The sequence below is a fragment of the Mobula birostris genome, chromosome 15, assembly GCF_030028105.1.
Source record: "Mobula birostris isolate sMobBir1 chromosome 15, sMobBir1.hap1, whole genome shotgun sequence".
NCBI lineage: Eukaryota > Metazoa > Chordata > Chondrichthyes > Myliobatiformes > Myliobatidae > Mobula > Mobula birostris.
Genome location: NC_092384.1, coordinates 11,598,909 through 11,614,077, shown reverse-complemented (window position 1 = coordinate 11,614,077; position 15,169 = coordinate 11,598,909). Strand labels below are relative to the sequence as shown.

Sequence of the window (15,169 nt, the reverse complement as noted above, 5' to 3'; positions counted from 1 at the left end):
TCTCCCTTCTTAAAGAGCAGAGTGACATTTGCAATTTTCCAGTCTTCCGGAAGCATTCCAGAATCTAGTGCTTCTTCAAAGATCATTACTAATGCCTCTATAATCTCTTCAGCCACCTCTTACAGAACTCTGGGGTGTACACCATCTGGTCCAGGTGACTTATCTACCTTCAGAACTTTCAGTTTCCCAAGAACTTTGTCTCTAGTAATGGTAGCTTCACACACTTCATAACCCCTGACACCTGGAACTTTTACCATACTACTAGTGTCTTCTACAGTGAAGACTGAGGCAAAATACTCATTCAGTTCGTCCTCCATTTCCTTGTTCCTCACTACTGCATTTCCAGCATCATTTTCCAGTGGTTTGATATCCACTCTCACCTCTCTTTTACACTTTATGTGAATTCCCTTGGATCTTTAAATAGGCTTTGTAGCTTTCTGTTAACAATTACTGTCAAACAAACCCAAAGCAGTGTTCTTTGGCTTGTAATGTGGGTACCAAATTTTGGAAGCTGACTGGAGAACTGGAACCATGACATTCTGCTGGCTTGCAAGTAACACAGAAATTTATGTAGGACAAAAGGGTCTTATGGCTAGGAAACAGGCACTTCAAGCCAATTGGTCCATGCTGATCAAAGATCCCTTTTGCCTGCATTTCTTTTGTAGGAATACAATCTATTCCAAAATCAGTCGCAATAACTCAGTCCAGTGGATAGTCCTTGACTGAGAAATGGACTTGTAGTTATAATTCACGATACAGTGAACTGGAGTCAATTGTGTGTGAGAAGCCAATATCTGTTGAGTAAATCAGTTCTGACAAGCTGTAGAAAGATTTTTGCTTTTGTATTTATTCCCCCGACCCCAACCGTGAAGGTGCTCATTGTGGTACATTTCTGTAGTTTCCAGTTACCTTCTGCTATCGTAGCCATGTGTGAGGCTAGCCCACATCTGGGCAGGCAAGCTAGTCATGATTTTTATTTCTTTAAGCACTGCTGCTAGATTAAACCTGAGGTCCAGCTGGTTGAGTCACTTGGCTTTAACCTGAAAAACCTGTGTTAGATAATCTAGTGTAAAAGATCAATGTAGTACTGAGGAAGATTTCTTCATTATATCATACGTCATGTGTTTTTCCTGTGCGCAAGTTATCTATTTCATTTCTTGCATTAAAGCGTTGACTACATTTTTCTGATTATAAGGTATTATTCACTGCACCGATCTTTATTTCTATACAGAAAAATATCGTCTACAATCTTCAAGCATCATTCATGTTCCTGGAGTCCATTAGAAATTTAGGTCGGAGACAGAGGCCATGTGTGGCTTTGAGTAATCTCGATGGGGAACCCATTTCAAAGATGGTGATTCAGAGTACTGTGGTCTACCTAACTGCATATCTGGAGGACCTGTCCCTGCGTGGCTGTTACATCACCGAGACTTCCTTTGTGACCCTGATCTCATCTTGCCATAATCTGAGAAGGCTTGACATCAGTGGCTGCAACTGCCTTTTCCTGAGTGGCACGTTACTGTCCAAAGATGAGAACAAAGCAAGGATGGCTAAAGCCCTGGTGAATCTCCAGAAACTCAACCTCTCCAACCTATGGTACCTCTCAGACCTGATCTTCAACCGACTTACTGACTGCATGCCTAATCTCCGAGAACTATCTCTCGCCAGCTGCCATTTCACTTTTGAGTTTAATCCCTACCGTGGAATGAACATGTTCAATTCTACTGCTGTGCTCTCACTGAGAAATATTCTTCATTTTATAAATAGACAAGCAGCCATGCTGAAGGTCCTAAATCTTAGTCGTACCACAATCACGAGCGAAGCCGTGTTGTCAGTGGTTCAAGCTTCTGGGCTTTACCTAGAAGCGCTGGTACTTCAGCACTGTAAAGACATCACAAATGAAGCGGTCTTTGCCATTTGTGCATACCAACCAGGACTCACTGCGCTGGATCTTACTGGCTGTACTGAGCTAACTGGCAAATCTGTTCTGGCCATAGTTTCAAGCCTGCGGTGCCTGGAGTATCTGTCCCTGGGCAGGATCAGTCACATCATGGACAGTATCTTGAAAGATCTGTCCACAATCCCAACCCTGAAAGTCCTTGGTATCTCCGAGTGTTACCAAGTAAGTGGCTGCGATCTGGTTAAGGGGCTGGCACCGCCAGAGGCTGTGTCAAAACTAGTGAAGCTCAATCTCAGCTGTTGCACCATGGTGAAAGTAAGTGTCTGTTAACCGTACTCACACTAAAATAAGCTATGTATTTTAGTTGCAATTTCCAGTTAGAAAAGTGAAACTCAGAGCAGTTGAACTGAGACCAGTTCCTCCACAGCTGAGTGCTAAAACCCATCAAAAATCATGTGAGTGGTGGTTTTTCTTAAAGCTGCCAACTGGAACCTCTTTCTTTCTGCCCTCTAGTCCTCTCTTGGTCTGTTCACTGTTATTTGCTGATGCCATGTTGACCATGTCAGTTTTTCACTCCCTTTACTCACCCAGATTGTTGTCAAACCTGTTGAGGGTGGTGTTGTGGTGGTTGGATGACGATTTCTGATTGGTCAGTGGAGTGCTGTAGGTTCAGAATGGAGTGGGTTAGAATGAGTAAGGAAATGGGAAAATTTCAGAAGCTCTCAGATACCTTCTTGTACTTCTCACTTGACCATGACCTCACCATTGAATGCCAGGCCACTGTCTTCCAAGCAGCATATAAGCAATTTCTTTAAAAAAATACTGAGCCTGTCCACTCCACCCTGTCAGGTAACACATTGCAGATGATCACAATTAACTGTGGATTTTTTAATATAATATAATCTACGACTCCCATTCTTTTACTAATTAGTATTATAATTTCCTCAAGATATCTTCCCTCTAACCCACTTTCTCTGCTTTTCAGTTTGGCTGAAGGGTCTTTGACCTGAAACGATAATGCCCGACCTACTGAGTGTTTCCAGCATCTTCTATTTTGATTACTCCCAATCCACAGTATGGTACTCCCAATAAGAACTGGCAGGGTGTTCCTGTAATTTCCTGTAAACTCCACCTCTTGGCTTCAGTACCGAAGACTTCAGTGTGATACAAGACAGTTCCTTAACCATGCTTTAATAGCAGTGAGAGAGGTATATGTACATAAATAGTTATGCTTACTGTTGAGTTGATACTATTTCCAGTTTTGAGTACTTCATTCACAGTAGTATTTCTTCCCTCCCTAAAGCTGTAGTTACAAGTAACTCCTCAGACACTAGTAGCCCTCTGGACCTTGCTGTTGGTTTAAATCAATGACTTGCTTTGGAATGGTATTGAGATGCCTGCTGCCCATGCTACATTGTCCTGTGAACAACCAACTACATCATCATCAGCAATCAGTCTCATCATCAACACCTCTACATTTAGCGCCGTCTCAACATTCAGCTTCTTGGCCATTACTATTTCACAGGGTATCATGTGGGAGGACCATATCTCCTTCATTAACAAAAAAGCTTGGCAGAGGATGTACTCTTGCTGCAGATGGTAAAATTCCATCTTCCTCACAACATATTGGTACAATTCTACACTGCCATCATCAAGAGCAACCTCACATCAGTCATCACTTTCTGATGTAGTGCAGCTTCAATATACGAAAATACAGTGAACTGTCAGGTCAGTAGAACAGGTCATTCTACTGCCCTCATAGTGCGGATATACAAAGCTATGCAATGAGTTAAATACCTTTTCAACAGTCACCCAAGACCAAGGCTTCCTTCAGGGTTTTTAATTGAGATCTTACTTGTGAAAATATATTGCTGTTTCAAGGGCAAATAAACAGGGGCGTGAGATGGATGTCTTTCCACCACATGCTTCATTGAAATCCAAATTAACCTGTACAGTAAATGATTTAAGATTACATACGAAAAGTGATGTTCCTTAAGGCATAAATTGCTACAGTTGGCGAGGGGCTGTTACCAAACACATGAACTCTCATAATGTACTCCAGAATCTCGTTGTCCAGTTGGTGGGCATGAAACCACAAGAATCTGAGGTAGTCTTGCTGATCCTCTCTCACTAGGAAGCTGTGAAATTTCTGTTGAATATCTGTCAGCAGTGTGACAAACTCCAGGACATTAATCTTAAATGTGCTGACAGTGGACCGATGAGGCAGAGTTCTCCCACTAAGGCACAACTCAGGTCCAATCGTTGGACATAAGGTGCATTGTGTTGGTCATTGTGTTGTTCACACACCTTATGTGCATGGATGGTGTCTCTACCAAGTAAAAGAAGAATCTCAGCAGGCGGGTCCAGAGGAGGATTCTACTCAACTATGGTCTTGACATGTGAATGGCCACGTGCAGCTTCAGGAGTTGGAATTTTATCCCTGTTGTAGGGAATATAGTGGCACTCAGTGAGGGTTAGCAAGGGTAAGCAGACTTCTCCTCTTATTGACTCTGCAACAAATTCACTGCTCATCTTCCAGCAACTTCTGATGTTCTAGATCATGTGTTCGGGGGAACAGAACCTTGAACACCGAATGTATTGTGATTTTGCCAATGACACGTTGTTCTGATCATCTACTGTCACATTCTGTATGCCTTTAGTTTTTGCTCAGGATGTCCTTTCCGATATCAGGATGTCCTTTCCGATAGATGTTGGCCAGATATATTCTAGAACAGGATTTGTCTTGGAAGCCTTTCCTACATACCTGTGTTCAGGAGGAAGTAGCTACCTCTGATGGATGCTCAACTGGCTCCCCATCTTGCTCTGCTGCATGTGTGCTGAAACCAGTAGCAGCCCAAGGTGCTGTCCCTGAATGAACTGCTGATATATGCTGATGATCGCTGTTGCATTCAGTGCAGTGCATGATAGCTTCATAGTCTTTTGCTTGGTGTGCTGTTAATACACAACATTTGAAACCTATTGAGTGCTCTTTTAGAAAGCCTTTTTGATTTGCAAGCATGTTTTCTCTGAATTTTCCTTCAGGGGTGAGGTTTCTTATGGACTGGGCATTGTCTGTTTGGGTTCATGACGGAATTTTCTACTTCAGTTTCATTGATTGTGATGGGGTTTTGGTTTTTCATGTTTCTGCTGGAGACCTCTCTTTCAAAGACATGTAACTGGAAGTTGAAAGCATAAAACTAGGGTCATTTCACATTCCTACGTGGCGACAGACAAATTCCACAAAGAATGAAAATGGTGGATAGAAGGCATGATACTCCGTTTTATACTTGAACCCTTCAGTTATCCAATGTTCTTGCATATTGTTTGGTTGTTTCTCCACTATCGGGGTTATTCCTTTTGCTGTGTCCAAGAAACTCAGTCTTGGTAGGTAACCCTCGTTTTTTTGTGGCTTACAGTTCCGACAACAGATTACAATCTCCAGTAGCTTCCGCAGTTCTTTGTGTGAGAGCTTTGGAAAGTTATCAAGTCTGCTGAAGAGAGATTTTTTGATTGCCTCTGAAGAACCATAGCACTTGTCCAGCCTTTGCCAGAGCATTTCCTGTGTAGGTTAATTTGGATTTTGTTTTGGTACATACACAGTGGAAAGAAAATCTTCATCTTCTATTTATTTGTTCTTGAATTCACAAATACAATTTCATTAAAAACCCTGAAGGAAGTTTCCGTCTCGTGTGATTTTTGAGAAGGTGTTTAACACAGTATAGTTTTGCATATCCCACTGCAAAGGCAGCAGAGTGAAAAGATAACTCATCTTCAAAGGCATGACCCACGGATTGGAGATTGTCTGAATGCCGTAAACGACAGTGCCAGTTTCCAACCAAGACCTGGAAGTCAGGTCGAATGCGACACATTGATCATGTCGATGCGACACGGAAAAAAATCCATGATTAGCATAGCTGCAGCACAAGCCCACAGCTAGTGAGAGTAGCTTATGCTAAACATGAAGTCGATATGCAAACGTACAGAGCTCACATAGACTTGGAGAGAGCATCAGTAGCAACTGAACAGAAATTCTTACTGTGATGAAATTGCAGAAGTGGGTGTTTTGGGTCTTTGCTGTTGTAGAATTTGACTGTCAGTATCTGGGCAATATGGAAGGCATGTTGGCTACGTGGTGTGGCCAGCTTCTCCATGTAGAGCTGGAGCACTGTCTTTTTTTTATAGCCAAAATGCGTATGGACATATTCTTTTGTAAGCTGCATTGTCTTTTGTGACGGCAAAGCATGATGGATTCTGGTTGTAGGCTTGCCACTGTCTAAGTAAAGCTGCTAAGGCAGCCTCATCTTCACACTCTTCTTTGAGCACGCTTAATGTAGCCTCTACCCATGCTCTCTCCAAGTCTATGTGAGCTCTGTACGTTTGCATATCAACTTCATGTTTAGCATAAGCTACTCTCACTTCATGTTTAGCATGGAAACGGGTACTTCTGCCCACTGTCTGTGCCGACCATCAGTGACCAATTTACACTAATCCTACTTTCAAACCATTTTTTAAAACTCTGCACATTTTATCAGTTCATTCCAGATACCACATATGTATTAGGGGCAATTTATAGTGGCCAATTAGCCCACCAACTCACACCTGTATGGAATATGGGAGGACCAGAAGGAAATCCATGCAGTCACAGTGAAAATATGCAAACTCCACACCAACATCAATTGTATTGAGGTGTCTAGGGCTGTGAGGCAGCAGCCTTACTGGCTACACCACTCTGCCTCCTGATGAGGAAAGCTTCTGTTGACACTGAAAGCAAACCAGATATATTTTTAGCGCAAGCATTGAGTAGTTTGATAATCCACTTCTTTCATACAAACGTTGAACTTTAAAGTACTTAATCCCATTGTGCACCATAAAATTAACATGATTACAAATATCTTTGCATGACGCTAATAGCACAAAGATACTAGATTAGATTAGATTAGATTCGACTTTATTGTCATTGTGCCGAGTACAGATACAAAGCCAATGAAATGCAGTTAGCATCTAACCAGAAATGCAAAGAACAGTGTTATTTACAAAATAACTGCGAATAAAAAGTAAGTGCTACAGCACACCAATATAAAAGTACTGAAACAGTACAATATGGGTGCAATACTGCTTAGTGCTGTGATGTGAGGTTTAGCAGAGTCACAGCCTCAGGGAAGAAGCTCTTCCTGTGCCTGCTGGTGTGGGAGTGGAGGCTCCTGTAGCACCTACCGGATTGGAGGAGAGTAAAAAGTCCATGGTTAGGGTGAGATGCATCCTTGATAATGCTTTTCGCCCTGCCCAGGCAGCGTTTATGGTAGATGTTCTCAATGGTGGGCAATTGGGTGTCGATAATCCGCTGGGCAGTTTTCACCACCGGCTGGAGTGCTTTGCAGTCCGATACGGGACAATTGCCATACCACACTGAGATGCAGTTGGTGAGTATGCTCTCAATGGTACAGTGGTAAAAGTCTGTCAGTATCCTGGGACAGAGGTGAGCCTTCTTGATGCTCCACAGGAAATAAAGGCGCTGTTGTGCATTTTTGATCAGGATGGAGGAGTTCAGGGACCAGGTGAGATCCTCGGAAATATGGGCACCAAGGAATTTGAAGCTTGATACACGCTGCAATACAGCTCCGTTGATGTAGATGGGGACGTGAGTGTGACTCCTAGCATGCCTGAGGTCCACGATAATCTCCTTGGTCTTCTGGGTGTTAAGGGCCAGGTTGTTGTCAGCACACCACACGGCCAGGTGCTGGACTAATACACAAATCTGCAATCTAAACAATTTATAGTCTGACATTGGGCAACCTATTTATTATAATCTGTATTAGCCTACTTGTTAGCATTATAACAATTTAGTGTTATAATCTACATACTGTATTATAACAAGTAGCTCAACATTTTAGGTCTAATCTGCCGTAGATTTGCTGTTTCTTAATTTGTCTTGATTTGTTGAAGGATTATGGTCCTGTGTGGATATGTGATTTTTAGTATTAATAGTGGTTAGAATAGGCAACTTTGAATCACAAGACGTGGTTGAGATGAATAACAGTTGTCCATTTAATTGGAAAGCAAATGCATGAGTGTCAACAGATTGGAGTGATGTGAGTGAAACCTGTTGATGAGTATGGCACAAAGTAAACCTGTTGTTTGTATCCGTTTTAATGTGCCATGTGAACAGGATTTAAAGAATGTATCTGACGTGTATTTTTTTGCTCATCTTTCAGGGTGATGATGAACCAGAGCTCAGTAGGAACTTCAGTAATATGAGATTTCTTGCTTCTCCCAAACATTGTGACAAAAATCCCCAAGTCATAACTGAATCTTATATTGAGGCCTCCAAGGGGAAAGAGCAAGTTTCACTCAGTGCATTAACACATCTCAAGGAGCTCAGTCTGACTGCATGTACCAAGCTAACAGATACCAGCATAATGAAGGTACTGCACAGGGCATTGTTGAGGCACATAGCCTGTGTACTTAAGAATGGAAACAGCTGATTAAAATATATATCTTACAGTAAAACTCCAATAGTCTGGCACCCTCTGGACTTTGGTGGTGCTGCATTGGCAGATCTCTAGACAATATGATATTACTCCTTTTAGAATCAGAATCAGGTTTATTATCACCAGCATGTGTCATGAAATTTGTTAACTTAGCAGCAGCAGCAGTTCAATGCAGTACATAATATAGAAGAAATAATAATAATAAAAACATATATAAGTAAATCAGCAACTCACTTTTAGTTAGTTTGTTTTAGATGCTACACTGCAGCTTAACACATTTTTAGTGAGCCCAGTAGGTTTAAAGGGAGCATGCCAAATATAACTTGGTCAGTTTAAAGGGAGAGTGGGAAATAAGGGCACAATGAGTTTAAAACGAAAGCAGGAATTAGGACCAGTGAGTTTAAGGGGAGAGTAGGAAATAGAGCCCTTGGTGAGTTCAAAGGGAAAGTGGGAAAACAGGACGCCAGTGATTTTTAAAAGTCCGTGGGGAAACAGAGCCCTAATGAGTTTAAAAGGAGAGTGGGGAATAGGGGCTTTGAACCAAATGCTGTACCATCAGGACTTCTGAGCAATTGGGTTGTGAATTACCATAGTTTTACTTTTGTTACGTGCCTGCTGGGATAGACTTGGAGAATATAATTATGCAGAAGTCTATTCATGGCATTGTTGTGTGCCACCTCTGAAAAAGTCTTTCATTTAATTGTGGTCTCCTAATTTTTTTCCTCCAACCCTACAAATCATCGCTTATCACTTTATATATAACATCTATTTTAAAAATAACTGAGCCTATCTACACTTTTTCTTTCAGGCAATACATTCCCAATTGTTACAACTCGCTGTGTTATTTTAATAAAATAAAACTTCCATTCCGCACCCCCCATTTGCTTTTTTAATTATCTATACATCAGAATCTTCCATCGACACTCTCAACAGGGAAGATGATTTATTTCCATCTAATCTATTAAAATCTCTTTCATAGGTTTGAGGTACCACCTAGTCTCTGCGCTAAGGAAAACAACCAGGTTTTTATAGTTTCTCCACGTCCTTATCATGATGGATGCAGTAGTGTAATATTTATGACTGAACTTAGATTCCAGAGTTTAAGAAAGCCATATTACCAGCTGATGGTGTAGTGGCAGCAGCACTGGGCTTCAAGGCAAATGGTCCCAATTTTCAAATCTGGCTGGCTGCTTGCAAGCTTTCCATCTGTGCTGGATTGAGCATCAAGCTAGTAATTCGGCCTCGTAAAAAACAGACAAATGTTACAAAATGGCAAAAATGCGGCCCGGAAAAGGAACAACAAGGCTAAATGGGTCACTTGAAAGAAGAATAATCCGCCATTCTACTTGCTTGACTCTATATAACTCCAAATCCACTAATGTGGTTGACTCTTAGCTTCCTCTTATTAGTTATGGATAATCAGTGTAGGCGTTGCATCTCCATGACTGAATAAGTAAGAAGAAAAATCTTTCTTGTGCTGTCTGTAAGACTTGAAATACATCTTATGCTTTGATGCTTAGACCTGGGCAGAGTACTCCAGCTATTAGCCTACTTAAATCCGAAAGATTTTGGCTCAATTGCTGGCCAATTCATTTCTGACAGAGAGGACTTGGTAGTGAACAGGCTTATTACAACTTTAGAGAAAGGGAAAATGAGTTATACTCTATCCTGGTTGTGATGTTCTTGACATAGACACAGAGAACTGTCCTCTAGGCGAAGTCTAACTGCAGCAATCCCAGCAAAGAGTCCATTTTTTCCTGTTAGATTAATTGAATTAAATGACAAAGCTACTACTAATTTTATGTTGTTTGTGATGATCAACTAAAGAAATCATTGATGGACTGGATAAGTAGATCTAAAAATTTGCAGTAGAGTTCTGTCCCTACTGTTAAAGGAGGATAAAGCTATTTTTATGGAACCTAATTTATTTCATTATCCAGTAAGTATTTTGGATCACAAGATAAGACCATATGATATAGAGGAGCAGAATTAGGCCATTCAGCCCATAAAGTCTACTTCACCATTTGAACTTCACCATTTACCTCTCATCCCCATTCTCCTGCCTTTTCCCCGTAACATTTCGTGTCCTGACTTATCAAGAATCTATCAACCACCACTTTAAATATATGCAATGACCTGTCCTTCACAGCCACCTGTGGCAAAGAATTCCACAGATTCATCACCCTCTGGCTAAGGAAGTTCTTCTTCATCTCTGTTCTAAATGAACGCTCTCGATTCTAAGGTTGTGCCCTTTGGTCCTTTACTCCCTCATTATAGGAAACGTCCTCTGCACATCCACTTTATCGAGGCCTTTCAACATTCGATAGGTTTCAATGAGATTCCCCCCTCATTTTTCTAAATTCTAGTGAGTACAGGCCAAGAGCTATCAAACACTCCTCATGTGATAAACATTGCCAGAATTATTTTAGATTAGATTAGATTATGAGGACACGCAGTCCTCTTTTATTGTCATTTAGTAATGCATGCATTAATGCATACAGTGTTCCTCCAGAATGATATCACAGAAACACGACAAACTGACTGAAAAACTGACAAAAACCACATAATTATAACATATAGTTACAACAGTGCAAAGCAATACCGTAATTTTCGTGAACCTCCTTTGAACCCTCTCCAATGTAAGCACATCCTTTCTTAGATAAGGGACCCAAAAACTGCTCCAAGCTTGGCCTCACCAGTGCTTTATAAAGCCTCACCGTTACATCCTCTTTTTATATTCTAGTCCTCGCGAACTGAATGTTAACATCATATTTGCCTTTCTCATTACCGACTTAACCTGCAAGTTAACCTTATATACTTCCATCCCCCATCAGGAAGGTCTCAAAGCTCTACGCTTCTTTTTGGATTCCAGACCTAATCAGTTCCCCTCTACCACCACTCTGCTCCGTCTAGCGGAGTTAGTCCTTACTCTTAATAATTTCTCCTTTGGCTCCTCCCACTTCCTCCAAACTAAAGGTGTAGCTATGGGCACCCGTATGGGTCCTAGCTATGCCTGCCTTTTTGTTGGGTTTGTGGAACAATCTATGTTCCGTGCCTATTCTGGTATCTGTCCCCCACTTTTCCTTCGCTACATCGACGACTGCATTGGCGCTGCTTCCTGCACGCATGCAGAACTCATTGACTTTATTAACTTTGCCTCCAACTTTCACCCTGCCCTCAAGTTTACCTGGTCCATTTCCGATACCTCCCTCCCCTTTCTAGATCTTTCTGTCTCTGTCTCTGGAGACAGCTTATCCACTGATGTCTACTATAAGCCTACTGACTCTCACAGCTACCTGGACTATTCCTCTTCTCACCCTGTCTCTTGCAAAAACGCCATCCCCTTCTCGTAATTCCTCCGTCTCCGCCGCATCTGCTCTCAGGATGAGGCTTTTCATTCTAGGACGAGGGAGATGTCTTCCTTTTTTAAAGAAAGGGGCTTCCCTTCCTCCACTATCAACTCTGCTCTTAAACGCATCTCCCCCATTTCACGTACATCTGCTCTCACCCCATCCTCCCGCCACCCCACTAGGAATAGGGTTCCCCTGGTCCTCACCTACCACCCCACCAGCCTCCGGGTCCAACATATTATTCTCCGTAACTTCCGCCACCTCCAACGGGATCCCACCACTAAGCACATCTTTCCCTCGCCCCCCCCTGCATTCCGCAGGGATCGCTCCCTACACAACTCCCTTGTCCATTCGTCCCCCCCATCCCTCCCCACTGATCTCCCTCCTGGCACTTAACCGTGTAAGCGGAACAAGTGCTACACATGCCCTTACACTTGCTCCCTTACCACCATTCAGGGCCCCAAACAGTCCTTCCAGGTGAGGCAACACTTCACCTGTGAGTCGACTGGGGTGATATACTGCGTCCGGTGCTCCCGATGTGGCCTTTTATATATTGGCGAGACCCGATGCAGACTGGGAGACCGCTTTGCTGGACATCTATGCTCTGTCCGCCAGAGAAAGCAGGATCTCCCAGTGGCCACACATTTTAATTCCACATCCCATTCCCATTCTGACATGTCTATCCACGGCCTCCTCTACTGTAAAGATGAAGCCACACTCAGATTGGAGGAACAACACCTTATATTCCGTCTGGGTAGCCTCCAACCTGATGGCATGAACATCGACTTCTCTAACTTCCGCTAGGCCCCACCTCCCCCTCGTACCCCATCTGTTACTTATTTTTATGCACACATTCTTTCTTTCACTCTCCTTTTTCTCCCTCTGTCCCTCTGAATATACCTCTTGCCCATCCTCCGGGCCCCCCCCACCTTGTCCCATGATCCTCTCGTATCCCCTTTTGCCTATCACCTGTTCAGCTCTTGGCTCTATCCCTCCCCCTCCTGTCTTCTCCTATCATTTTGGATCTCCCCCTCCCCCTCCAACTTTCAAATCCCTTACTCACTCTTCCTTCAATTAGTCCTGACGAAGAGTCTCGGCCTGAAACGTCAACTGCACCTCTTCCTAGAGATGCTGCCTGGCCTGCTGCGTTCACCAGCAACTTTGATGTGTGTTGCTTGAATTTCCAGCATCTGCAGAATTCCTGTTAACCTTTTGGAATCCTGCACAAGGACTCCTGAGTTCATTTAAAAAATTCTCTCCCCATTGAGAAATTTTCACCCCACCTCTTTGCCCATTCTCCCAATCTGTCCAAGTCCTTCAGCAGTCTCCATGCTTCCTGAACACTTCCTGCTCCTCCACCTATCTTTATATCTTCCGCAAAATTGGCCACAAAGCCATCAATTTTGTCTTCCAAACCAGTGACAGACAATGTTAAAAAAAAAAGCAGTCCCAATATTAACCCTTGTGAACCACCACTAGTCATGGGCAGCCAGCTAGAAAAGGTTCCTTCTCACTCTTTGCCTCCTGCCAATTGGTCAATGCTGTATCGATGCTGGTATCTTTCCTGTAATACTTTCTGAAAATCCAAGTACACAACATCCACCAATTCTTCTTTATCTATCCTTCTTGTTATTTCCTCCAAAAAAATCCGACAGATTAGTCAGGCAATATGAAGAGGATGCTGAATTTGGCCCATTTTATCATGTGCCTCTATGTACCCCGAAACCTCATCTTTAACAATCAACTCCAACATCTTCCCAACCACTGAGGTCAGACCAACTGGCCTATAATTTCCTTTCTTCTGCCTCTCTCCCTTTTGAAGAGTTTTTTTAATTTATTCATTTATGGGATGTGGGCATCGCCAGTTAAACCAGCATTTATTGCCAATCCTTAGTTGCCCTTGTGAAGGTGGTGATGGGCTGCCTTCTCGAACTGCTACAGTTCCTGAGATGTAAGTACACCCACAGTGCTGTTAGGGAGGGAATTCCATGATTTTGACTCAACGACAATGAAGGAACCATCCAAGTAAGGATGGTGAGTGAATTGGAGGGGGATTTCCAAGTGGAAAATTGGCCACAGTTTAAGAATAAGGAGTAGACAATTTAGAACGGAGTTGAGGAAAAACTTTTTCACACAGAGGGTTGTGGTTCTGGCAGTGGAGGCCAATTCTCTAGATTGTTTCAAAAAAGAGTTAGATAGAGCTCTTAAAAATAGCGGAGTCAAGGGATATGGGAGGATGGCAGGAAAAGGGTACTGATTGTGGATGATCAGCCATGATCACAGTGAATGGTGGTGCTGGCTCAAAGGGCTGAATGGCCTACTCCTGCACCTATTGTCTATTGGTGGTGTTCCCAGATATCTGCTGTTCTCGTCCTTCGAGATTGTAGTGGTCATGGGTCCAGAAGGTGCTACCTTAGGAACTTTGGTGTGTTGTTGCAGTGCATCTTGTAGATAGTACACACTGTTGCAACTGTTCGTCGATGGTGGAGGTATTGGATGCTTGTGGAAGGGGTACCAATCAAGTTGGCTACCTTGTACTGGATGGTGTCAAGCTTCTTGAGTGTTGATGGAGCTGTATTCAAGTGGCAAGTATTCCATAACACTCCTGACCTGAGCCTTGCAGATGGTGGGCAGACTTTGGGGAGTCAGGAGGTGAGTTACGCACTGCAGAATTCCTAACCTGTGACCTGCTCTGGTAGCCGCGGTGTTTATATGGCTAGACCAGTTCAGTTGCCTGTCAATGGAAACCCCCAGGATGTTGATAGTATGGGATTCAGTGGTGGTGATGCAGCTGAATGTCAAGGGACAATGGTTAAGTCTCTCTTGTTGGAGATGGTCATTACCTGACACTTGTGTGGCTCGAACGTTTCTTGCCACCGGTCAGCCCAAGCCTGGATATTGTCCAGGTCCTGCTGCATTTGGGTATGAACTGCTTCACTATCTGAGGATTCACAAATGGTGCAGAACATTGTGCAGCCATCTGCGAACATCTCCACTTCTGACCTTATGACAGAAGGAAGGTAATTGATGAAGCAGCTAAAGTTGGTTGGTCCTAGGACACTTCTCTAAGGAACTCCTGCAGTGATGTCCTGAGGATGAGATGATTGACCTCCAACCACCGTCCTTTGGGTCAGGTATGATTCCAACCAGCAGAGGGGTTTCCCCCTAATTCCCATTGACTCCATTTTAGCTAGGGCACCTTGATGCCATACTCGGTCAAATGTTGCCTTGATGTCAAGGGCTATCACTCTCATGTCACCTCTGGAATTTAGCTCTTTGGTCCTTGTTTGGACCAAGGAATTGATGAGATCAGGCGCTGAATGGCCTTAATGGAACCTAAGCTGGGCATCCGTAAGCAGGTTATAGCACTGTTAATGACCCCTTCCTTTACTCTGCTGATGATTAAGAGTAGGCTGATAGGGTGGTAATTG

The 15,169-nt window shown here is 43.0% G+C and overlaps 1 protein-coding gene across 1 annotated transcript in view; it reads left to right on the top strand.

Annotated features, from left to right (window-relative positions):
* fbxl9 (F-box and leucine rich repeat protein) overlaps nucleotides 1–15,169 on the top strand; it is a 46,145-nt gene that overhangs the window by 21,468 nt on the left and 9,508 nt on the right. The window contains 2 exon segments of the mRNA XM_072279291.1: nucleotides 1,232–2,215; nucleotides 8,113–8,322. Of these exon segments, the coding sequence (XP_072135392.1) occupies nucleotides 1,232–2,215; nucleotides 8,113–8,322 (1,194 nt within the window).